This window comes from Pezoporus occidentalis, unplaced genomic scaffold (assembly GCF_034315485.1).
Source record: "Pezoporus occidentalis ecotype Australia unplaced genomic scaffold, CSIRO_AGI_Poc_V1 ctg87, whole genome shotgun sequence".
Classification (NCBI taxonomy): domain Eukaryota; kingdom Metazoa; phylum Chordata; class Aves; order Psittaciformes; family Psittacidae; genus Pezoporus; species Pezoporus occidentalis.
In genome coordinates this window covers 181,372-206,973 of record NW_026916231.1, presented here as the reverse complement: position 1 = coordinate 206,973, position 25,602 = coordinate 181,372, and the positions used below count along the sequence as shown (strand labels likewise).

Genomic DNA, 25,602 nt, shown 5'->3' with positions numbered 1-25,602 from the left:
TTTCTTGTAGTCCTTGTAGTTATTACAGCCATCTAAGGGTTTTTTGACTTACTTCCATCAGCAATCTTCTTGGATAATTTGTAAAATGAAGTCTACTTACTAGAGGACAGTTCAGAGGTGGCTACTCAGAATGCAAGACGGTGCTAGTGGGGCATGGGTCTGACTTCAGGGGTTCTCGAGTGTGCTCAAGAGGAAACAATAGTTTTGTAATTTTCTTGAGGAAGTACCTACAGATTTTACAGTTTTGGGGTGCTTGCCAGTAGTGCATAGTATCACAGCGTGGAAGAAGTAGGACAGTTTAAACAATTCAGTGAGAAAGGTAACAATAGCTATTAGTGTTTATTTAGCTGAGATTAGTTTTGATTCCTGATGAAAGAAATTTCAAAGATAAAATATCTGTGAATGTTGCTAGATCTGTAATAATGTGGAATCATTTATACCCCTAAAGTGGAAAATATATAAATACAAGAACTCTATGTCATAAAATAATCCCTTTCTTCATACACAAATCATCTGCCACATGTGTAAGGGAAGTCTTTCTTTGATAAATGTAGAAAGAAGACTGTTTCTCTCTGCACATCAGGTTGGATGCTGTTTCGGCTTCATATAGGGGTGTTGCAGAGATTCTTTGTTAACTTTGGACAAGAAAACCAGCAGCTACAATATTGTCTATCATCTTTATGCAAGGGTAAGTGATATTTCAGTGATACCTGGTCTTGTTTAGCCGTAGTTATTGTTATGACTTTTCCTCTTAAAATGTCTAGAGCTGGACTGAAATATATAATTTAAAATCTTTAGTCTTGAAATACGGTATTATAGAGTACTATTATTTCTGAAATGCTACAGCTCAGGAAATAGGAAATAGAAGATGCTAGGGAATGTAAATATGGAAATGCAAAGTCTTAAAAGCCAACATTTAACACAAAAATGGTAGTAATTCCAACACTTGGTTGTCTGTTGAATGCTCATAGAGTTTCTATATCTCGTTACCTTTACTAAAATTCCATTATCAGTATTAATTTATTTCCAGACTAATTTTCTCCTTCACTGTTCTGTATGCCCCAAATGGTATCAGCCCATGCTATTTAACTACTCAGTGGTTTCGAGATTCACTTCAGAGAGGTTTGGTTGCAATACTTTCCAAGAACACTTTATTTTCAATCACTTTTATGAAGTAGAGATTCAGCTCTAAAGAGTTTACTGTATATTGTGACACAGGGGCTCTTTGACGGTTAATGAGCTTTTTAGCAATAACAGGGTTGGATTCTTGTGTGACCAAGTGAGTCACTTTTGTTTCATGTGCAGATCTATCATTCAATCGGAAGCCTGGAAGTTAAGACTTACTACCCTACATAGTAAATGGAAACGACAGTTGTTGTTTTAATCATTTTTTTCTTTCTGAACTTCACTCTATCTTTAGGACTGTGAATTAGTTGAAACAGCCAGACTGATTATTTAAGAACCATTCCTAATGTGTGTGAAATCTAATAAAAGGAGTTGTAGTGAAGTCATATCATTTGGACACCAAAACTAAAAACTAATATGAAGAAATATTCTTATATATATGAAATAAAATCCACTAAATGTGGTAATGTTCCTGATTTACATTTAGGGCATGATTTAATCCAATTGCAGTTTAACTGAAGGCAGTTGGAGTTTTCTTGGAGGCAAGTACAGAAACTCACAGGTCTTCTTCACGTACTTGTAGCCTAAAACAAATATTTGGGGAGCGGTCAGGGTAGACTTTCACTAAGAGTTTCTATGAAGCAAGCATTTTTCTTTTACAGTTGAATCTGTCTGATATAGCTCTGTGTTTGAATTTTGGTGTTGAATTTGATGGAATCACACACAATAGAGTAGACCTGTTTAAAAATAATAGGACAAAGTTGTTTTTTTTTTTTTCCAATAGGAATGAACAGCACATTTTTAAATACAGGAGAGTTTCTATTCAAATACATATGTATTATATGTATATATCTAACCTTGCATGTAAGTCTAATTCTAATCCCATGCCATATAGTGCTGTGCTGCTGATGGGTCCTCAACTTTGCAAGTTTTGCCTTCCCCCATGTTGAGAAGCCGAGCTTGAGGTAATGGTAGTATAGATGCAAAACACAGTATCCCTGCAAAAACTTTTTAAATAGTTATCATCTTTATTATGCAGTGCTTGAGAAGTTTCTTTTGAGTCACTGCCCTGCTGCTGGAAGAGCTGGGTTGGATTCCAGAAAGGAAGATGATGTGTAACGTGTTTGCTGCAGTCTGTGTGCTGCTACAGCATGTAGGATTACAAGTTCTGATTGCTTAGATTTTGGAAGGACTTTGGTGGAAAAGCCAAGGGAGTGATTTACAGAATATACAAATAAATAGCTCTGTAAATATGTTAAAACTTGAGGAATGTTGGGTTTTGTACAGCAATGTGAGTCTGCCTGAACATGAAGTATGAAGTAGGAAGAATTGATAACTCTTAATTTGCTATCTGTTTTGCTGTGGGAGTTGAAGAGAGAAAGGTTTGGGGTGGAGTAACAAAGAGAATGGGTCAGGGCAAAAAAACTAATTGCACACCAACATTTTATTCCACTGAGATGACAGAACATTTTCCTTGAAAGGGAGAAACAGAATACAGTCTGCAAACTAAGAATTATTATTAAAGAGGAAGGTTGCTGTGAACATTAGTGCCAGCTGTGCTATGTGGATAAGCAATAGAAAAGCATATTGCTTGGTGTTGCCATTTTCCAGAAGGTATTTACAAGCACTACTGTGGATGATGCTAATACATCCTAAAACTACTGTGCCAGATTTGCTACTCTTAATTTGCAAATTTGTGTATATGAAGACGTTATTTAATCATAGCTGTGAAGGCAAGTTAAGCATGATGGGCTTAAATTTAGTCCTGCCAGCTGTTTTATTTGATAGGTGCATGATATCCTGTCTTTCTCTCTTCCCTTGTTCTCATGCTGTTAACAGAGTGAAATTAAAAAAATCTTTATATCCTGATAAACTGAAGCCATCTGGCAGTTCATATTTGTCATGCTATTCAAATGGGTAAATTAACCAAAATGTACTCCCTATGCTTAGGAGCACAGGCCTGAATTTGGTGCTGGGTTTCTTTGTGAAGCTGGGATTCATTTTTTTAGTCATGGTTTAGTTAGCTTCAGAAACTTTATTTGGGACTGGGGAAAATAGCAAATTGTGAGGTGAGAAAGTGTTTCTGTGGTAAAAAGAGTAGTAAGTGTTTGCAGAAGGAGAGAATAATCACAGGCATTTTTTGGATTGAATTGGGGATCGATCTATCAGTTTGGATTGATTGGCTTAAATAGGGGATCCTAATTCTTATCTGACTTCTGTTTTCTTCTAATTTCAGTTCAAACACGAATCAAATCACAATATGTGGTGTTCATATGTGTCAGTTAAGTACTGTACAAACATGCTGGAGGGAGATTCATGCAGAACAAATGGGAGGGGAACAAATTCATGCTGGGAGGGGATTCATGCAGAACAAATATCCAGTCAAATAATGTAAGACCTTGTACCTAGCACATAAGATGGACATATTTAGATGCAAACTGGAGAAAAAGGAATTACACAAATTTGAATAGAAGTGCCTTTTGTGAGTTTCCATGTAATTGGGAAATGGGCTGGAACACTGTGGACCTGTTTTTCCTGAGCAAATGACTAACTTCTGGCAGTAGTTGGCTGAAAATATGGATGAGCAGTTGAAAAGAACTCAAGTTACAGTCTAGAGCACTCACTGTTTTAGCTTGAAGTTTTGGCATACAGATACTTGGAGTTTGAATATGTCTTCACTAAAGATACTTGATCTGGTTCTAATACCCTGTTTAGTTCTTGGACATCCCATTCTCCATATGTGGTCCGTGCAAGTTAAGGTGCTCCTTATCTTCCCTATTTGCTGGAGGAAGATGTAAGGAAAAATGCTTTTCAGTGGTTTGGGTAATGAAAGTTGTTACTAAGCTTTTCTAAGAGTTTGTGTTGGTAGTCAGATTCCATCCTACTTTGTGGACCCTAACCTCCATCCATGAAATCCAAGAAGTCTTCGTCATCCATGAAGGGCAAAGACGAATGACTGTTTTCTTACTGTTTCATTACCCTCTACCTCAGTGACATGAAATAACTTTGAAAGCTGGTTTTCACAACTTAATACAAATGTTATTCTAGATTAAATTCTGTTGAAAATGTTCTTAGAATTCTTTTGTAATGATGTTTGTTGTATATAATACCTAATGTTGCATAGAAAGAAGCCTTTGCCTTGTACCCCTATAGAAGCAAATGAGATTGTGAAGACTAACTAAAAGTAGAATAAACTTTTCTTAAAATTCCCCCTAACCAAGCAGAAGGCAGCTCACCTACATTTCATGAAGTTTTTGCATGACAAATGCAATAGGCGTGTCTGACTACACAGGGAATGTGAGATTATTTTTCTACTGGCAAAACCCATCCTGCTTAGAAAAGGATAACTCCATGACGTATGCAAATGTATGTGAGTGGGTAGTTCCTGTTCTTAATCTTCTTGGGTTTAAAATATAAAATATGAAAATATATATTCACATAAATATGTAAGATATCATCTAAATTTCACATTATTTCAGTATGCTTGATTGAAATGCTGGGCATTACTTAAAGGCATCCCAATAAAGGCAATAGAGGTGATAATGCTGGTGCAGAAGGAAATACAATAATTCATCTTCTATTTGAAATGCTTCTCAAAGATACACTTCTGTGGTACTGTCTCAGGACTATGTCTAGAATAGCATTTCTTAGCTGTGTCACTGCAGAAAAGATGAGTTTTAAGTTGTCATGTTGCATGCAAGCTGTCTTATCCTAAATTTATTTTGTGTCAGTTTGGCAAATTTGTATTGCTCTATAAATACAACAGTATATTGCCCTATACTGTTCCTTGAGTTTTCTCTGTATATTTAAAATGAATACTTACATGTACTTGCTTCCATTGCTTTGCAGTGCTTACATTCTGTTGGCATGTACTGACATTTCTATAGGGATGTTTTGTATAAATGTGATTAGTCTGTTTGTAAATTTAGACCTGAGAACCACGTAACAGATTTGAAAGCAATGTGGAAAATTGAATAATCAAACATCCTTGATAGCTTTAAATGCCTTTGTTGTTAGCCCACCTGTACAGAGAATTCTAATAATATTATTTTATAATATTATTTTAAATAATACAGTGGCTCAGAGTGAATCTCAGAAATATTTCCATTCATTGCCCAGACACATTATAGCTACTTAAAGACTGAGATAAACATAGTGATTATGTTATTTTATGACTGTGTCTTACTTTAAGAATGTCTATGGCTAGCTATAAGCAGGATCACTGAAACTTTCATTTTAGCAGCTGCTACAAAAGCATAAGTTTAAAAAAACAACTGTTCTAAAGAAGCTTTCACATAAAAGTACATTGGTTGTATTTATGTAATTGATGTTGGCATCAGCTGAAGTAAATTTAAGTGAAAGTTCATCCATAAAATTATCTGACTTTCTCAATCCGCTTGAACCTTGATCTGTTTTGGTGTAATGTGTGGGAGTTGGTAACGATGCTTTATGATTGGAGTCTGTAACCCCAAATGAGATTACACCACCTTCTTCTGATTCAGAATTTCCTTCTTAGTTGCAGTATGTGTTGTTTCACAGAAATGAGGAGTAATTCTTTCTCAAATGCTCATGTTGGGATTGCTGCCAGGGAACAGCATTAGTGAGGTATTCTTTCACTGCTAAAGACAAGGCGTTGCTTCTATTGTAAGCTTGGTTCTCTCTAAATGAGTTTACAAACTTATTCTAAATAATTCACTTCAGCTTGAAGCCCTCTTTCCCAGGAGAGTGAATAGTTGTCTTCTTAAAGCCAATTTTTCATTTAAGAACCAACAGACCACATGGATGGTGATTTTGAAGTTGTGGAATGTCCTTCCTTTGTACGGCAGACAGCTGTGCATTCGCTCAGAGCCCTTCCTGCTCTTTAAAAAGAAAATAAATATTATTATTTAAAAATTCCTTATTGAGTAGACAGTAATGAGTCTGCATCAGTTGGCTGCAAAGTGCAGTGGTGTTTCAGCTCAGTCCTCTATATGCAGTTTGCAGTGGTGGTGCACGTGCCTGAATGAACTCTATGCAGCATTCATTCCAGTGTTGCCCTCATCACCTACAAGCATGTGTGCATGTATGCTTCATCCTCCCATATTGATGGCTCGGCTTCACGGGCGAAGCTTTGGGAAAGGCTTTAACTACGCTTACTACAAGCATGATGCAAGAGCATGAGGGATATGTGAATCTGGTTGGAAAAAAAGGCTGCTTGGGCAATCAGGAAGTGTCTGAAACCCAAGGAGTACCACAGAAGTGCTCTGCACTTCTTTTCTGCTCTCGTTTCAGAAAGGTTTCTACCTCCAAAGCTGGCATGGCTTTTCTTACATTTCAAGCTATGTTGGTATTGTAGCAGAGGGCTTCAGTACATGAAGTACATCTACTGTAGGGCAGCGTCCCTGGAAAACTTGCTATTTGCAGTCTTTCATGCTGGGCCTCGAGGATCATGACATTAAATTGCAGGAATAGCTCCTGAGTAAATCTAAGACTCTTACAGAGGAGCCTGCTGTCCAAATTTAAGCACTTTTGGTGGAGGGGAGGGTTTGGAATAAAGGCTGCAGCAAGTCTGTTTACTACCAAGAAAACCAGTCTGTGCTGGAAAGCAAACACATGTTGAGTTAAGGCTGGACAAGCAGAAAAGAGCGTTGAAACAGCTGAGAGGGAAGGAGCAAGCTGCTCTTGAGATTTTGATCACAAGCTTTTCCAGCTTCTAAGACATGACACTTCTCGGTTTTATAATATACACATTTATAAATATTTCATAGTGTGTTTTCTGAATTTAGAGGTGTTTGGTGCATTCTGGTTGGACATATGATCCATACAATGGATATGGCTAGTAATTTACCATGGCCTTTGTTTAATACAAAGGGGCCTTTTAGTTGTGTTACCTGAATTTGTATTTGGTTGGATGAAACAACGCATTTGTTTGAACACTTCATGCATTTTACCTTGCTGTGATCTGTTTGTCCATTATTTTTAATAACCAGTGAAAACGTACTAAGATTTCTCACTTGTGAAGAGAAAAACAGAGATTTTTATGCTTGGGCCCCAGGTTCCTTGTGATGCTAGCTGCACACTTGCGAGCACAGGCTCTTACCCTCCAGGGGTGATAATAGGGAAGACTTGCTATGTTCTCATTTTCAGTGCTAGAGTAATTGTCATGTGGTGAATGAAAGCTGAGAGGATATGCCAGGAGTTTCTCCTCCCTTAGGAAGAAGAATGTGGCAGGAAGAATGAGCACTTTTTAACCTTTTTCTAGATCCCACAACTGTTTGACAACAACTGACCAGAGAGTGGGAAGCATCCCCTCGTGTATGGCCAGTTCTGGGCAGGGCACAGGCAGATACTCCAGGGTCTCCTTCAGTTTAATCTTAGTGCTGAGCTGTCATAGGTTGGATACTTCCACTTCCACCCTATCCCAAGGGCACTCTTTACTGGTATCAATTCTTCAAAGATTCCTGGTGCACTGCAACAGCTGCCTGCTCTTGTTTTTGTGCTATTTCATCATTTTACCACAGTGCCTGAGAGTTTTTGTCGTTCCTTGACCTTACCACTGCAATCACAGATCCACCAGCATTTCAGTTTCAGGTCCAGTTAGGGAACTGTCCCACTTCTGGTATTGGTCTGATGCTGCTTGTCAACATTTGAAGTGATTTGAAGAGTTCAGATCTGAAAGTTGGTGTTTCCGGAGATATATATTACTACTATACTCTGCTGTAGCCACAAAACTTTCTTTGCAGAAAACCCCTCTGGGACTTGCTACCATGTCATTTTTAATTTAAAATATTCTTATGACTAATGGAACTATAAAATACCTTGTCATTGTTGTAGCACATAGGGGATCCAGTAATAAATTAGAGGTCCCCTGTGACAGGAACCATAGAGGTATAATAATACAACAACCTCTGTCTGGGAACACTTAGTCTGAGTTTGTATTTCTTCCCTACGCACCCACATATAAGGTTAATCAAATTTCATGCCTAGAGGCCTAAACAGCTAAAATATAGAAGACGTTTTCACCATTCTACAATGTAGTAGACCTTTATCTCTGGAAAGTACTCACTTTGTTAATGTGCAAGACAAAACCTTTCATTTAAACAAACATTTCTCACAGCATATCTAGTTTGATTTGGACATTGGTTTGAAGAAGTAGGATGCATTTGATCATTCCAGATTTATATGCAGCGACTACAGAAAAATGTTTTAGTTTTATTTGAAATGTTTCCTTCCTGCTGTTCTAAATTAAAAAAGCCAGATTTATGACAAAATCATGAAAATGCTTAAATACTCAACTGACTTTTCTGATTCAGGGTTTTCATGTTGATACATTTTCTTGTAATTGCTTTTCCAGATTGTATTGGTGAGTGGACATCTGGACAGCTGGGACGTTGGGCAGGGAGCTATGGATGACGGTGGTGGAGCGTTTATATCATGGGAAGCATTATCACTCATTAAGGATCTGGGTAAATATTTTATTTTAAAATCTTTCTAAGGTATTATATTTCCAGGACATTTTGGATATTGTCTAAACTGAATTTTCTATTTTACCCATTTGTCTGAGCACATATGTTCATATTTTGTATAAGTATTTTGCAAGTTTGTCTGTTAACTCCTTCTTTCCTCCAAAAGCAACACATCAGCCAATGATCTAGAAAGTGCCACGACCCTTCATGGTCACCATCATCACAGAATGAAACCTCAGTGTAAGATATAATATCTAGATACCTTAGAAGGAAGTCACTCCTTTTCATTTTGTCTCAATGAGTTCCTCCCTATTCAATGAAGATGAAGCTTTGTGAAGTCGCAGATAGCCTTCTGATACTTTTGTTTGCCTTTTAAGCAAACATTGCCACTTGATGCATTCTTAATCTTTCACTGTCCTATATGCTGCTTTACAGTGGCTACTCAATTTAATTCCCAACCCCTTGTTCTTGATAAGTTCTCAAGACAATTTCATCTAATTCTCTCTCAAGAGCATCTAACTAGGACTGGATCCAGACAATGGTCCTTCCTCTGGTCTTTCCTCTTTCATCTACATGTAAATATAGTAAGAAAAAAAAAAAAATCATCTATAACATCAAACCAGTGCATTCTCAGATTTGTACTTGATTATGCTGCTTTTATGTTGCTGTGTGCTTGGTCTCTGCTTTGGACTGTGACAGCTGATTTCCTTGGCAAAGCTAATCCTGGTCAGAGAAAGCACACACTTGAATGTCATCATTACAAGGATATACTTCTGTCAAATCTGGCTTAACCATGGTGACCTGTCAAATGCTTTGGGCTCATATATCTCACCAAGCAACATTTGACATTGATGCCTTGCATACTGTAGTGTCCTCCTGCAATAGGTTTGTGGGATACAAAGCAACATTGTGCTTCCAGGGATCACTTCTTTGAATCTTTCTTGGTAATCGGTAGGGTGAGCTCTTGGTGGGGTTTTGGAATTTGGTCTGTACATCAGTTGGACTTAGATGAAGTTGATATTCTAACACACAGGCTGTCAACCCTGTACTTGCTGGTCTCCCTTCTCCACAATTTCTGCTCAGCAGGAGTATGAGTTGAACTAAACCCCCATGCTGCCAATGCTAAATGTAGCTAAAGAAGGAAAGAAATAGGAAGAGGTAGCTTCATGCCTGGATATGTGTGTTCCAGTAGTGCTATTGATAAAATAACAGTGTGGACTTGCTCATCCTACTGCCTCCTGGATTGCATAGGCCCCCCACGTGTGGGATCTGAAAGGCCAGTTTTTTCTTCTCATGTGCTTCATCTGACTTTGTGGGCTGCAGGGAGTATGTTATTGTAGGAGAGTATTGTCTGCATATGCCTACATAGGGTGTGTTTGGTGGGAGAAGGGGTCCACAAGGCAAGATGAGATAGGGCCAGTGTATGTGCAGGGGGGAACTAGTTGCACAGTCATCCGCCTGTGTTTTTCAGACATCAAGCTTCCCAAGGTTTGGTCTGGTGTCCTGCTGCACCCAGTCTGCCATGGCCAGTCTGATTTCTGGTCTCCAAGCTGCAAATTTCAGTCTTCATCTGTAGTTTTTTGCTAATTTTACTTCCATATGGGCTTCTGTCACTATATGACTCAAAACCAGTTCAAAACAGACTTCTTAGATTGTCAAGTTGATATCCAAAGATGCTTTTTCCCCTTCATCACATGGAATCTATTTTTACTCATTATTCCTTTTTCCAGAGCTTGTGGTCAAGAGGAATGCACCGCATAGTCATTAAAAAATAAAATCAGCTGCTGCTCCTGCTCTTAGCTCTGGCAAAGTTTAAATTATAAACCAGCTTCCCCTGCTTCTGATCACAAAGATTTGTGTACTTGAAAGATCTCAGTGTTTCTTGAAGAGCTCTTTGTAGAGAAGCTCTGTTATGCGATTAACAATTCTCATACTGCAGTGGTGAACATCAGACGTCCCCGTGAATTCCTGTTCTTTTATTTTGCATTATTTGAACCTCTTATCTCTCACTTTCCCAGCCTTGGAATGATTGGAATATCATTTTGTAACTGAAAACAAAGTGGTTTGTTGTTTGTTTTTTTTTTGTCTTGTAAAAGTAAACTAGAGAGGACTGTTCTACAGAAGAGTCCAGACCTACTCCTTTTAGGGTTTTTAATCTTTCTTTTATGATTCTTGGAAAATTGTCTGTGCTCCCTTCACCTGCAGGAGAAAAAAAATAATTATGCTTCTGTGTTTGCTGATTCTATGCCATTCAGAGCAAACTGCTTTGTGTCACTTAAGGGCAAGTTCCTGGTGGCATTCTATAATTCTTATTCACTGAGTTTCTCTTCATGCATGACTGAAATGCATCATTCTGCTTGTTCAAATATTTGATTTCCTCTGGTAGTAGCCTGTGTGTTTGCTGTACAACCTGTAGTGAAATGCTGTTTTCTCAGCTGGGAAATGCCGGAGCCTTTGCTGATGCCCTCTGTTCTCGGCAGCTGTTCTTCTCAGCTCTTCTTGTTATACCAGTGTTCTGCAGAGCCATAAAGCTGGGAGAGGGCTTCTGGGTCATCACATCTAACCTGTAGATAACTATGGGGGATAGGGCATTTTATAAATTGTCTTCCATAACAGATTGATTAATGCAGATTTTGTATCTAATGATGCACAAAGAATCTGACAAAAAGGACAACAAAATAACAGATGTGCAGGTTGTGTGAGAAATGAGTTAATGAGTTTTATGTAAAATGAATTTCATGTTTGTTTCATGTTTTGGGTAAGCATTATATTTTGAACTGTGGAGAATTAGTTTAATATCCTTTTGGACCCTGACAGATTTAGTCTCAGGCTAGCCCACCAAACACATTTGACATGGGGATAAGCCAACTCAATTGGCTTGTCTCTGTGAACATGTAGAATTTTTTTACAGCGTACTGGGAGTCTTAAAGTCATGGTGTGTTGTGTAGCCATAAAAACTGTGTCAGAGTTTACCAAAGCGTAAGTGCCTGTGGCAGGAGGGTTGAAACTACATGATCTTTAAGGTCCCTTCCAACCCTAACCATTCTATGATTCTGTGATTGTGTGATCTTACAGCTGTGGTGATATGATCTTCAAGCTGAAGCAAGAATTCTGAAATATGAATTCTAGAATATGAAGTCTTTATCATGTAGTGAGAAATGCTGGCACTACTTCTGCCATGATCCATTGGTTCCACGAAGGCAAGATTTTGCTACACTATTTAAATAGTTTTTTTCAGTGATGGTTTAATAGCACTTTATCGTGATATCACTGTGACCCTTGGACATGGCTGGTGGACTCAAGTTATGCCTGTTAATTAGAATTTTGATAATTCCATATGTACTTGAAGAACGATTACAGTTTAAATACCATTCCATACTTTCAACATAACCTCCCCTACAAGCCATTTAATAGCTATTGGCTTGGGACCAAATATATTTAAATTCATTGAAAAGTCATTAAAATTATGGTTATACAATTTATATTTTATTTTAAGAAGTGCAGTGTTTTTCTTGCCTCAAGTAAGATTTTTTAACAGTTTTTGCTTTTACTTCTAAGTAAATCAGTGTTAGCCTTTGTATTTCCTGAATCTTCACAGTTAGCTTTTATTTTCTTAATTGAATGGGCAGTTTATGTACCATATTGATCTATTTTTTGTCCTTCTGGTGTTTTTGTAGATTTTCAGACACTGCAATAGTTCTGGGTTCCCTACAAGGGCACACAACAGTAGCACAGTCTGAGGTAGTTTTACAGTCTTTAAAACTTCAGCCTTTTGGTATAAGATTTTTTTTTTCTTTTCACTTTCTGACTTCAGATGGATGTTGATCCTTTTTGAAAGCAAGGGAACTACATGCAGGCCAGGCTGAACTGACATAATTTTGTATTATATCACCAGAGTGTGGAATAAAAATATTTAATTCATGTAAAGCCTTGTGTACATTTCAGAAGAGTAGGACTTTAAAAACCGGGGCAGGCTGTGAACTACTGTAGTTCTTAAATACATTTAGAGCTATAACAGTACAGTTAGCTAAAAAGTGGAAAGTTTCAAGTTTGTCTGAATATTTTGCTTCTCAAAGCTGTAATGTCTCTCTGTCCAACTTCCACACTGGGGTGACAGGAAGGGGGCTCTTATGGAGGTGTCGTTCCCTCTCCTCCTTCTACAGGGAGGAAACCAGGCACCAAATTCAGACCAAACACTGACTTTTAGATGGCTACATTTCAGCAGGGTGAATCTTGCTCTAAATGGCTTTATCCACAGCCACCCTGTGCAGAAGACTAAACCCTATCTCTTCTGTGCAGCTGCAGCTTCAATCTTGAAACATCTCTTTGAGCAATGTATAGCCAAATGTCAGCACTGGCCTGTGCACCTGCTGGTACCAGAACATGGCTGTAGGCATCTCTGGACTGGAGTGTTTTCTTCCCTTAGTGCACCCGTATCAAGTTCTCTATATGAACTATACTCTCACAATTGCTTGCTCTGCCAGTAGCTAATCCCAAAAAAACCTCACCAAGTAGTGGCTGTATTGACTAATGTTATCCAAAGGGGTATTTTCTCCCAATTAATGCTGAAGTTTAACGAAGCACAAAGGAAATAAAAACAGACTTGTTTTTCCCTGGAACCCTTGAAGCTTATACACACCATTGATTGGCAAGTTCTGTGGTGAGCTGCTGCATGGTTTATGTGCTTAAAAACTGGAGAACTGGAAGTGTTTCCACAGAAGTTGTTTATGTGAATGAAGATGAAAGTTTCAGCCTGTTATTGCTCTTGATTCCTTTTTCTGGCAATAAAGACATCTTTAGAGGCGCTGAGGCAGTCTATGAGCTGGTCCGAACTGGTAAACTCCGTTTCCATCACTGGAGCTAGGGCTGTTGGGATTATCTGAGGCTTTCTGATGCTTAAGAAATTACCCTTCAGAACTGCAGCAGGGTGTTGGAGGCAGTAAGCTTGTGCAATGCACAGTTTGCCTGCAGCTGTGTCTGGCAGCTGCTGCCCTCCCCAGCCCTCTGCAGCTTTTAACCTTTTGATTGATTTTAACTAAATTTGATAGAGGCACAGAAATACTTAGAATATGAAGCTGTGATGTATTCTTTGCAAATGGGTGATTGAGGAGAGATGGATGAGCACATTTGTGCCCCAGCTGAGGGAGAGGCAGGAAGAAACTTCACTTTTATGCCTTCGCTGTCAGGATGAACTCCTGGTTAATCAGCACCCTTGGTGTAAGCACCAAGGCCTCTTTCTTCTTAATCTGTTTGCAAACTCTGTGTGATAGGTAGTAAATATTGCTACGGCAGTAGTGAGGTTGTTGTTTGGGGTAGTTTAGAGGTGATGGGAAGGCTCTGGGGGTGTTCTAGGGAAGAAGGGCTGAGGGGTTCCCATCTTCAAGCCAAGGGAATCCACAGGGTGTTGCATGAACTCTGATGTGGTGTGAGGGCATTTGGAAGCTGTAGGAGAGGCAGCACTCGAGCAAAAGGGTGTTTTCCAGTTTTGCAGAACAACAGCTATGTTGCTAATTACAGTCTAGAAATCTCAAACCCAACTTGTTTTCAGGTTGCATTTCTAATTCCCAAGTTTTACATTTGTTAGTTTGTGTGCAAAAAGAGGCATCTCTGGAGATGGCCAATGACATTTCCTGCAGCATTTTTACTTTGGATTGGTTAATGCTCTGGTGTCATTTGAAACACAGTTTCTCTTGTTCCTGAGCCACATGATGTTTACAAAAGAAGCTGCCTTTCCAGGTGCGGTGACAGACTAGTTAAGCTGCTACTCATAAAAAGTCAGCATAAAATTACCCCAGATTTATTTTGGTGCTGTTATTTTGCCTTTAGTTGGCTATACAGGTTGGACAGGCAGCCTGTGGGACTTGATACTGCTCTAGATGTTGGTTGTCAGTTTCTGTGAAAGGGGTGTTTGTGTTCTCCCACCTTTTCAAACCTGTGGCTACAACTGTGCTGGTCATGCTCAGGACTAATACAACTACAGTACAACATATCTGAGCAAGAAGCAGGCAGTTTGTATCGATGAATTGAGAGCTTTAACCAGTGCTGCCTCTTTGCTCCTGATCTGGCTGTGTTCCTGTGTCACTTGCCCGAGGGGCATTTCCCTCTGAGGTCAAAGTGCTGTGCCCTGCTCCTACCCTGGGGAGCACCACCAAAGTCACCTTGTGCTACAGAGCTACAAATGGGAGGCTTTTATCCCCAATTGGAGCTTGAGGGAACTGAGTAACAATAGAGAAATGTCTTTAGAAAGTGGTCATATGGCAGCGTTAGCTTTACAATCATAATATTCTAAGCTTCCTAACTGCTGTAGGGAGCCCAATTTTGGTGGATGAATTTCACTGCTTGCTTCTGAAAAACTTCAGACATGATAACTGTTGTGTCTCTTTTAAAATAGAACAGCTGGAACCTTTTTTCCAACCTGTTAAGAAGAGAAACTGATGAGGTCTGCTACTTGACAATACAGTCTAGTTTATTTTCAGTCTCATCTCTGCTAGCACAGGAGGAATCAGTCAGTCACCAGGTCCTTTGTTCACATCCCAGTTTTTATTTCGGCAACATTTACCCACAGGCTCTCTCTCCTTCTTCAGAAACGTGTTTTCTACCTTTCCCTGGCTGCGTTTGGGTCTTGCTTGCTCCACTGCTAGTCTAGTCTTGGTGCCCTGCCAAACCCAGAGGTGCACATGTGTCCACCAGCTACTGCTGGTATGTGTTTATGGGGTGCATCTTTGGAAGAAGCCCAATGGCTGTGCTGTGAATTTGCCAGATTACAACCTTATCCTCTTTCCCTTCAATCACTTGAACTGCAGCAGTGTAAGACATCACCAGTTATTGCTAAATGAACTCCTGCCTGTATTGAGGTAATCAGTGTAGACTTCAGGAAGGGCTGCACTCCAAAGACCACTATAGTGATGGATTGTGGTACAGAGTAAACATTTCCCTGTGTTTGCTGTTGTCCCATGCACTGAGCTCATGTTCAGACATGTCTGTGTGCCACATTAGACCAGGAAGTCTTCTGCTCAGACCGTGCCTCCAAGTGCTTCTGGGAATCCTGTTCTACCATGTAAAAAAATATTTGCTATGGGGAGCTGCCAGAGCCAGTGAATACCAGGAGTCAAGTAGATGAACAGGGCACATTTTCCTCTTCTGCACCTCGGGCAGGATGCCTGATGCCATTGCCACTAGAGCAGCCTGATGAGGGAAGGATGATTGTTGACAAAGTCTAATCCCAGCCATCACACCTTTTACAGGCTTTCCTACATTCCTAGACAATGATCTATTCACACATAAGAAGGGGAGAAATGTGTGGCGATAGGTGCTATGTGTAGCTCCCCTCTTCCTCTCTCAGCCAGCATTATGGGCAGTTTCATGAGTCAACTTTCCCATAGATGTGGACATGGATCTGGCATGACCAAATTTCTGTTTCACAGGAGAAAGGCACAGAAAAAACACAGAAATGTTTTTAAAACAAAGCATGTAAAAATTGTAAGATATTACCTGAATTATGTTTTATGCAACCCATAAGGAGTTGTTTAGGTGGTTTTTTCCCTTTAAAACTTATTTAGAATTGGAATTGTAGCTCTCATCAGAATTATACCCGTGACTAATGTGACTGGAAAACCCTGAGACAGATTTTTATGCACTTCACTGTAGTCTTTGTATGAAGTTACATTCCTTGAGTCCAAATTCACTGGCTAATATATGAGGACTAAAGATATGTTTTATTAAAGAAATGATCACTGGAGTCATTCCTTTTCTGCTAGTTTAATTGAAGTCATATAACTGCAGCTATAACCTACTTTCCAAAAATTTTGTTAAACATTTTTTCTAAATTTCCTGTAGCTGTGGTGGTGTAGTTGTTTTCTGTCTAGCAGATACATTGTGAAACATGATTAAATGTCTGCTTTTACTGTAGGTTTTGTTGTTTTTTTTAATTAAATATGCCTGATACTAACTCCTTGTTCTTACATTCTTTCCACTTTCCCAAAGTAGCATATTTTATTCTGACCTTCACCTTTTGCAAATCTATTCAATCTACTTGGTATGAAATATCTGCATATGCTGTTACACTGTATCTGCAATTATTCCTTCATTTCAACCTTTGATTGAATGCATATTTAGCAAATACTTGAATTTTCAATTTCCCTACTGGGTTGGCATAGCAGAGGAGTGACTGCAGACGTACAAAGTTGTTAATCTGGTGGTAAATTTAGGCATACAGCCCTCCATAACAGTATTGCCCTGTGTCCTGTGGAGTCCTGCTTCTCTGCAAGCTTTCATTTAACCAAGAACCTCAAGACAAAATGAGTTCTTTGTTGATCTGTAAAATCTTAAAAACCTGGGCACAGAGTCTGTTGTGATTTTTTTTCCTATCTGTACAATGGCTGACACGATGAAAGGCTGAAATCCTTCACAGATAAAGTCAGGGGCATCTTGTTCTTATTGTCAGGGTTTTTTTACGGCATAGATTTTCAATATGGAGAGTCAAGCATGGCTGGTGCACTTTCTGACTCATCTGCCCTGAGGACAGTCTAACAGATTTGGGGTTTTTTGATCCAAAAAGCAGGGCAGCAAAGCCAGCACTAAGTAAGATCAAACCATGATGATGGCTGATGTTTATAATCCCAGAGACTGTGGGAGAGAGGCCTTGCATTACCTTTTCTGGTCCACAATGTGATGAGTTCTCCAAACACCTTTAAGGTATTCCTTTAAGGAAGCGGGTGTCCCTAGAAACGAATAAAGTGTGTTTTAAAGGTGGACAGTGTCCTCTTACTTTTGTGGGAGTTGGAGAACATGGCAACAGGATCAGAGCAGGGCAGGGGGTAGAGGAGTCCTCTGCTCGATGTTTTGCTATTTTACACAGGCAAGTAGCATGTTTCCTTTTATTTTTTTAGGATACATTATTTGGGTTGACTTCATGGCACTACACCAAGCAGTTCTTTGTTCAAGGGAACATGTGCAGAGGAGTGTGTTTGCCAGCACTTCTTGTCTGAACGCTCCCTGCCTGAGCTGCTGTGTAGCAAGGAGGTTGCCCCCATGGAAACCCTCTCTCTGGCAGTGTTGCTGCCTGGCTCAATTTCAGCCCATCACACTGGGCTTTGGGCTTGGCTTGCCTCTTCCCTCCCCATCTTCCCAGTCAAAAGATTAATCCATGTTATTTTTAGTTGCTAGACTTGCAAATCTTTCACAGCTTTCCCTTCCAGTCTTGCATACCCAGCTCCTTCCTTGACATTTCCTCTTGGATATTCCATCGCTTTCTTAAAATAGTTCTACCTAAAACCTCTTGCATTTCCCACCTCCACTCTTCTTTAAAACTACCCATCCTATTCCATTGTAAACTCATTAGCCTCCTCAAAACAAGTTAAGAAATGTCTTGGATTAATCTCAGTGTTGCTATACTACCATCAGTGCTGCTGGCCCACCACTGGAGCCCTGCAGGGCCCAGTCATTCCCTAGCCTGGCTGACCTCAGGCCTTGCTGTCTCCCTGCACCCTCTTTGCAGGGGCCTTTCTAAAAAGCTGCTCCTGCTCTGCAGCCATGGTAGAGTTGTGTCCTGTTATCCTGCAAAACGTGGCTCTGGGCATGCTGTCAGCCTCAGGCAAGATTAAGCTGCAGTGTCCAGCTTGGCTTCTGCCTGCACTTTCATTTGACACTTTTCAGTCCCTGACCTGCCTGTTTTCTCTCTTCTTTCTGTGATGCCATGTCTCTTCTCCAGAAGACCTCATTTCTCTTTACTCCAGACCTTCAGACTCAAAGGTTTACTCACTTCGCAGTGCTATTCTGTGGAGCACTTCATCCTTAATGCTGCAAACAAACCCCTATTAACAGAGAAAAATCAAGGAGATTGCATTGCATTAGACCATTTTAAGAAGAAAACAAAGATAGTTTCCCAAGCAAAAATCTTTCCCATATTTAATTTCAGCTTCACTAGAGAATTAAAAATATATCATAATCAGGGCTTAAGTAATACTCTTAAAGATGGGTTTTTTTTTGAGGCGTGGTTTGCCTTATTTTTTGAAGCTTATAACTTGAATAGCCTTCGATTTTGTCTGTTTGCTTGTGGGTGATCCCAGTGTCTTGGCTTGCAAGGGACAAAGCCTTTTTTCATGAAGGTGGAATGGCTTTTATATTTTCAAGAGATGATCATTCTTACAACAACACAATGGCTTCTCTTGATGGAGTCTGATTAGCCATCTATATGCTGTCTTCTTAGAAAACACACCGCATCAGTCAATATTTATGTTTATAAAGTGATAAAATATTTACTGAAGGAAATTTAGTATGTACACTACTGATCTCTGTTTTGATTTAAGAAAAGACATGATTCAAGTTGTCCCTCCAGGCGCATGTGCTATCTTGAGGTTGAAGCAAGTTTATTTTTTCACATTACATGTGACAGATGAGCATAATTCATGCTTGTACCAACCATAGATTTCAGTTTCACTGTGTGGGAATGTTTCAGTTCTATCAAGCATGACCAAGGTATATAGGACATAAAACTCAGGTCTTATACTGCATCCTGGGAAGTATCTTATCACAAGGAGATCATCCACTTGTGTAAGAACATGTGTGGATTTGGTAAACGCTGTCATGTTTAGTAAATATCCGTGTTAATTTTAAAATGAACATAAAATGTGTGTATGTAAATATATAACATCTCCATGACACTTGCTGACAGTTATCTTTTATGTAAGTTATGAAAAATTTTTGGCAAATTACTTCATTGTAGTTGAGGCTGAAGTCAAACTGATTAGTTAATACCACTTAGTCACTTTTTTTCTCAAGCATTTGGTATTTTGGCTAATCCTGGCTAGCTGCTGATACCTGCAAGTGTGAGTACTCTATAAGGATCTAAAAGAAACATAAAAGTCAATAAGAGCTTCATCTTAATATGACAGAAATGTTTGTGGTACTTGAGGACGGCAAGGTGGCTAGCAACCACTCCAGCACAGAGGAAGTATAATGTAGCAAGGATCCTGCTGTACTCATTTTCCTTAGTCATACATCTACCATATCAATGTTTTTATTTCATTCTTTGACTTAGAAGACCAGGTGCCCTAAAGTATTTTTTATGCTTTGGATAAACCATAAGAATGTAGAGCTTGATCAGCACAATGCACTTCTGTGGTGAACCATGAATAATATTTCCTGGTTAAGGGTAAGGTAGAGGTGAAAAAAAAAAAAGCTACTTCATTTTTCTAAACCACTGGAGATTTGTAAATCAGTCTGTAGCTGGATGAGGATCTATAGTTGTTTTGGTTTTGGTTTTAGTTATGTAAGCTTAGAAAGAACAATTTATTTGAGTACCAGCTATCACCTTGTCAATGTTATCCTCCTGTAAACCCCTGCTATTCTTTTTATTGAAATGCAGCAGTAGGATGGAAACTGGGATTTCAGTGCTTTTGAGCAGGTGCTGAGGCCAGGAACTTTCATTTGATTTCATTTGAGTTACACAGCCTCAGATCCCAGTGACACCGGGGAGACATGGCAGAATCCATGCACTGAGGCATCAATGAATGCTGTTATAACTTTACGTTTTTTTTTTCTTTTGATATCTTCTTTTTTTTTTTTTTGTTTTGTTTTATGTTCTTTATTGTTGGTTTTGCTTGTTTTTTAAGACTACATAATATGTAATTTATATAGATAAGAAGGGCAGAGGCACTATTTTATTTGTGAAACAGTTTTCCCTCCTTTTAAAATTTGCTACCTACCCCTCTGCACAGGGCACCCATTGTGGAACATAGTTTTCTAGTCCAAGTGCTATTTTATCGTGCCTTTTCAACACATAGCTTGGCTTTGGTATGAAAGACTTTTTGTTTAGTGGAGATGATACCTTGCTTGGGAGCCAGTAGTTTCTACAAAGCAAGCCAAACAGTTAAACTTCATTTAAAAATATAAATATATATATGGTAACAAGTATAGTACTTCATATTTTTTAATAAAAATGTGCATTGAGAATATTCTTAGCAATTTTACTTGTGAATATTGGATTTGTTTGATGTTCTTTGGTCACAATAGCTGTGCTTTTAATAATAGGTTGATAAGATAATGAGGAAATTAAGTTTTCCTCTGTAGACTTTGTTTTGTATTTAAAATAGCTGCCCCAAAAGTCTATTTATTTATTTATTTATTTATTAACTTGCCCATTTAATTTCAGTAGAACACAGAAGTGAATGTGCTAACAGAAACAGGTGATGTTGGAAGAGCTGATACGCCATCTCTGGGACTAGAAAGATGGAAGCTTAACAGGGCTTTTTTGTTTCTGCAGCTTTAATTGACAGATGCAGTGACAGGTTAGGAGGGGGCCATAAGAATCTCAAACTTTTTCTCAAGGAGCTGAGACCTTCTCAAGCTCCTGTAGAGGATGGAGCAGGAGATGGGTTTACAAAAAGGATGTCCTTGGTCACAGACTTAATTTCCCCTTAGGGTACCAGAGGCAGAGTAATTCATCTTGACTTTTGCCTGGGAGGAGGCAGGAGATGGTGCTCCCTTTCTCAGGCATCTCCAGCCTCGGTGCTGTGGGCTGGACACTGGGCTTCACTGCTTTGTATTTTGTGATACAACACACACACCTCTATTTTCCGCTTAAACTGCAGTGCCATTGGAACCATGCTACAGGAGCAGCCCCTCTATGCTTTGCATGCAGTATCTTGTCTTCTTTAGAGCCACCACTTCTAACCAGGCTGCTACATGTTTGTGGTTATTTTGACTCTAAAATCTTTCTAACTTCAATCTAATCACTATTTGATTATCTTAACAGATCAACATTTAGGAAACACAGCTTTAAACCCCTTGTTTGCACTCCCTTCATAGAATCATAGAATCATAGAACAGTTAGGGTTGGAAAGGACCTTAAGATCATCTAGTTCCAATGCCCCTGCCATGGGCAGGGACACCTCACACTAAACCATGTCACCCAAGGCTCTGTCCAACATGGCTTTGAACACCACTAGGGATGGAGCATTCACAGCTTCACTGGGCAACCCATTCCAGTGCCTCACCACCCTCACAGTAAAGAATTCCTTCCTTATATCCAATCTAAACTTCCTCTGTTTAGGTTTTAACCCATTACCCCTTGTCCTATCACTACAGTCCCTAATGAAGAGTCCCTCCTCAGCACCCCTATAGGCCCCCTTCAGATACTGGAAGGCTGCTATGAGGTCTCCACACAGCCTTCTCTTCTCCAGGCTGAACAGCCCCAACTTTCTCAGCCTGTCTTCATACAGGAGGTGCTCCAGTCCCCTCATCATCCTCGTGGCCCTTCTCTGGACTTGTTCCAACAGTTCCATGTCCTTTTTATGTTGAGGACACCAGAACTGCACACAATACCCCAGGTGAGGTCTCACGAGAGCAGAGTAGAGGGGCAGGATCACCTCCTTCGACCTGCTGGTCACGCTCCTTTTGATGCAGCCCAGGATACGGTTGGCTTTCTGGGCTGCAAGTGCACACTGAAGCCGGCCCATGTTCATTTTCTCATCAACCAACACCCCCAAGTCCTTCTCCTCAGGGCTGCTCTGAATCTCTTCTCTGCCCAACCTGCAGCTGTACCTGGGATTGCTCTGATCCATTTTCATTATGAAATATTGAAAAATCCAAAGTGTTTTCTTCACATTTTGAGCGTTCCTTTTATACACTGCCTTCAGCTATAAGGATTGCTAATGTGTAGTTTCAAGAAAGAAATCTTCAGTTGATTTTTATTGTGTCGAGACTAAAAAAAAACAGTGAAGGTCAGGTCTATTTGTAAACTTCATCCAGTTCAGCTAGGAAATAAAATAAGCTTTTACAGTGATACTGATAATATTTCTCCTCAGAGCAGAAGTGTATGTGGTGATTTATGCTTTATCATTTTTGATAGTCTCCTTACTGTTGTTGGGGTTTTTGGTTTGGGGTTTTTTAATAGTTTTGTGGGCTTTATTTTTGCTCAAATATAATTAGCATCATGCTGAACAGAGAACACTATTTATTCTTGATCTGTTTGCTCTTCCATGCTCTCAGATTTGATGTCTCAAATGTATTTGGTTATGAATAGAATCAACCAAATAAATAAAGGGCAACAACTTCTATCTGTTCAGTTCTGTCATGGCACAGATGGTTTCAAAATTTATCTGAGAACTTATCTTTCTTATTGAGCTACCATAATAAAATGGAAAATGGCTTTGTTTTTGCCCTGTTTTAAAAAGCCAGGAATACATTCAGCAACTGATTGTATTTCAGATTCCAAATTCTAGATTTTTGCTTTTCATTTCTCTGATAAAAAGCAAAATAATATTGCAGAGCCATACAGTTCTTGAAATGGGTAAACATTTCCCATAAAAACCAGCTCATTTTCAATTAATTGTAATAAATTAACCATGCAAAGCAATGGTAATTCACATGAAAATTTGATTTGGATCTGCTAAAAGCAGACACGCATTACTTGCTACGGACCACCACCACAATGAGAGCAGCATCTGTCTCAGAAATTATCAAGTTACGTTATGGTTTTCAAACACCTACAGTATGTCTCCAAAGTGTGCTTCTCATGTACTACTGTCCCTCTTCTGGTCCTACCTGTAGCAGCACCACAACAGCCCACTTTTCCTAGTGCCTTCTTGCTGGCTACACCCCAGTCCTTCCCCCCAAAATAAGCAAAAAGTATTCTTAAAACCAAACCCCACTGTTTGAAGTAGGTTGTGTTTAGTGAAGGTAGAGATGACTGAATGAAAACCCAGGCTTTTCATTCATGGTATGGTGGAGACCAGTGCAAAAAATGCTCAAATGTATGGATATTTACTACTAAAACTGTATTTCAAAATATGTTGTAGGACTTCACCCCAAAAGGACTCTCCGCTTGGTGCTATGGACGGGAGAAGAGCAAGGAGGAATAGGTGCTGAACAATATTATCAGTTGCACAAGGTAAATCATGTCTTCAGTTTATTTACTTGGCAGCACTTTTCTCCCTAGTCTTGTGAATTCTGTATTATTTTTGTTTAAAAGTTCAGCTTTCTAACCTAAAGTACTGATTCCAGTTCTGCCTGAAAGTGTATTTTCTGGTTTTAATTATAAATGTAAATTTCATTTTACATTTAACAAAAAGTGATGTGGCCACACATATACATGTTCTGCTTGACCCAAGATACTCTGTCATGAAACAGTTCTGAAACAGATATTTCATGATGATATCTGCCACAGCTGTCAAACGTAGCTAACTTCCTGAGAATGAATGGCAAATGGTCCACATCTGTCGGCAATATAAATAAATTTTGTTTGCATTATATATTTCTGCTTCATTGCATTTCCCTGTTAATATTTTATGTTTTAAAACAAAAGATAATACAAAGAAAAATCTTTGTTATCTTATCTTAATAATGTGTAATATAAAGAACTCTTTGCCATTTATTAGTTTTATGGGATCTGGAACATTTTAAATGGCTGATTTCAGGTAATGCAAAGAACACGTGAACTCTGTGACTGGTTATCAGGATAAAAATGTTGCGTATTGTCTCATCTATTTCTCCTGCCAACAACCGCCTTTTCAAAGTACACCATGACATAAGGGGCAGTTGCATAAAACCAGTTTGGAGATAAATCATTGGAATATGTGTGGATTTTTATTTTTTCCCCCAGAAAAGTTATGCTGTACCTGTATGACTAAGATAAAGTAGTTAGCTTTTATTGTTTTCCCTGATTTGCACTCTCAGTGACAGCTAATATTTCCAAGGCAGAGACAAGATGAATGCAGATGTGTTTAGGAAGTCACCTGCTGTACTTCCTACTGTATGAAAGCAGACTTACAAGCAATTCCTAAGAGTATGTTTTTAATGGTAAGCAACCTACCAGAACAAATAAATGGAAATTTCACTTTGAATCTAATTTATTGTGATGAATTAAACTCAGTCAATTTGCATCTGCAATAGAGTTGTCAGAGATAGCCTTACAGTGGTTATGGTTTTCTTGCTAAATGATGAACAGTCAATTATTTCCCACTAACTTGTTTACCATTATGAAGAAGTGTATTTAACTACCCATATATAATGTAGTTCCTCCTTGTATCACCAAATTATAGGAATAGCTCAGCTATCTCAATTGGAAGAGAGCTTGGTTTCTCATTTTCTGAGAGGTAACAGGCTACAGTTTAGCATGTATTAAGGACTCTGGATTTACCAGTGGTATTCTGGTGTTCAGCAGGGTTAAGCTAGAATTGAATGTTCTGGAATATGTAGCACAGGGAAGATACGGTTCTGATAAACAGAAGTGCAGTTTGGAGAAGCTGGAGGGATGCTCTGTGCCTAGTGCACACTGTTCATGAGAAATGTATCACCACCCTTTAGATTTCCGTGTTGGACAGTAAGCACCATCCTACGGTGGTGGTGTCAGCAACACATGGAATTGTCTCATGCACATCTCATCTTTTGCCAAAATGCCTGCATTTTGCTATTGTCTCTAGAATTTATATTCAGAAGTAATATCAAAAAGCAGGCTTAAGGATTAAATAGGGAAATATAAACCAGGCTGGGTGTTGTTTGCAAGGTATTTGGTTACCTTTAAAAATTTGAGATAAAGGTGTGTCTCAATTTTTGCTCTGTTGATGAGATTCCATCTCGATTTTGTGCTCTGTGAAGAAAACCCAGTCTAACTTAACAAGAGTTTATAATTTACACGGAGAATTTAAGCAGAAATGACATCCGTCTGTTGTTTGTTGCTCTTGTTTGCCCCCCTGCCATGTGGTCGGGCATAATTATAAATTGATATGACTATAGGACATCACATTACTCATAATAACAAAATAAAGCAGATTAACACTGTACATTATATTTAGCATGAAAAATAACTTAACCTTTTAATGATTTACTTCTGCAAATTTCTGGCAATTAGGGTAGTATGGCACAAACATTGCTTGCTGATGGTAATGAGTACAAGGTAAATAAGAATGGTATTTAAAGATGTCTTGTTAAATGAAAGATGCCCTGTATGACTCATCTACATAGCTGGTCTTATTATGACATTAGTTTGCTACAAACAAGTAGAAATATGAATGCAGTAATTCAGCACAGACAG

At 39.0% G+C, this 25,602-nt stretch overlaps 1 protein-coding gene across 3 annotated transcripts in view; it reads left to right on the top strand.

Annotated features, from left to right (window-relative positions):
- The window catches only part of CPQ (carboxypeptidase Q), a 156,601-nt gene that overhangs the window by 92,353 nt on the left and 38,646 nt on the right, over window positions 1-25,602 (top strand). For all 3 annotated transcript variants that reach the window (XR_009961942.1, XM_062604605.1, XM_062604606.1), the window contains 2 exons: window positions 8,459-8,570; window positions 23,369-23,460. Coding sequence is in view for 2 of the 3 variants with exons in the window: in XM_062604605.1 (XP_062460589.1) it covers window positions 8,459-8,570; window positions 23,369-23,460 (204 nt within the window). In the remaining variant the exon portion in view is untranslated. The remainder of the gene's footprint in view (window positions 1-8,458; window positions 8,571-23,368; window positions 23,461-25,602) is intronic.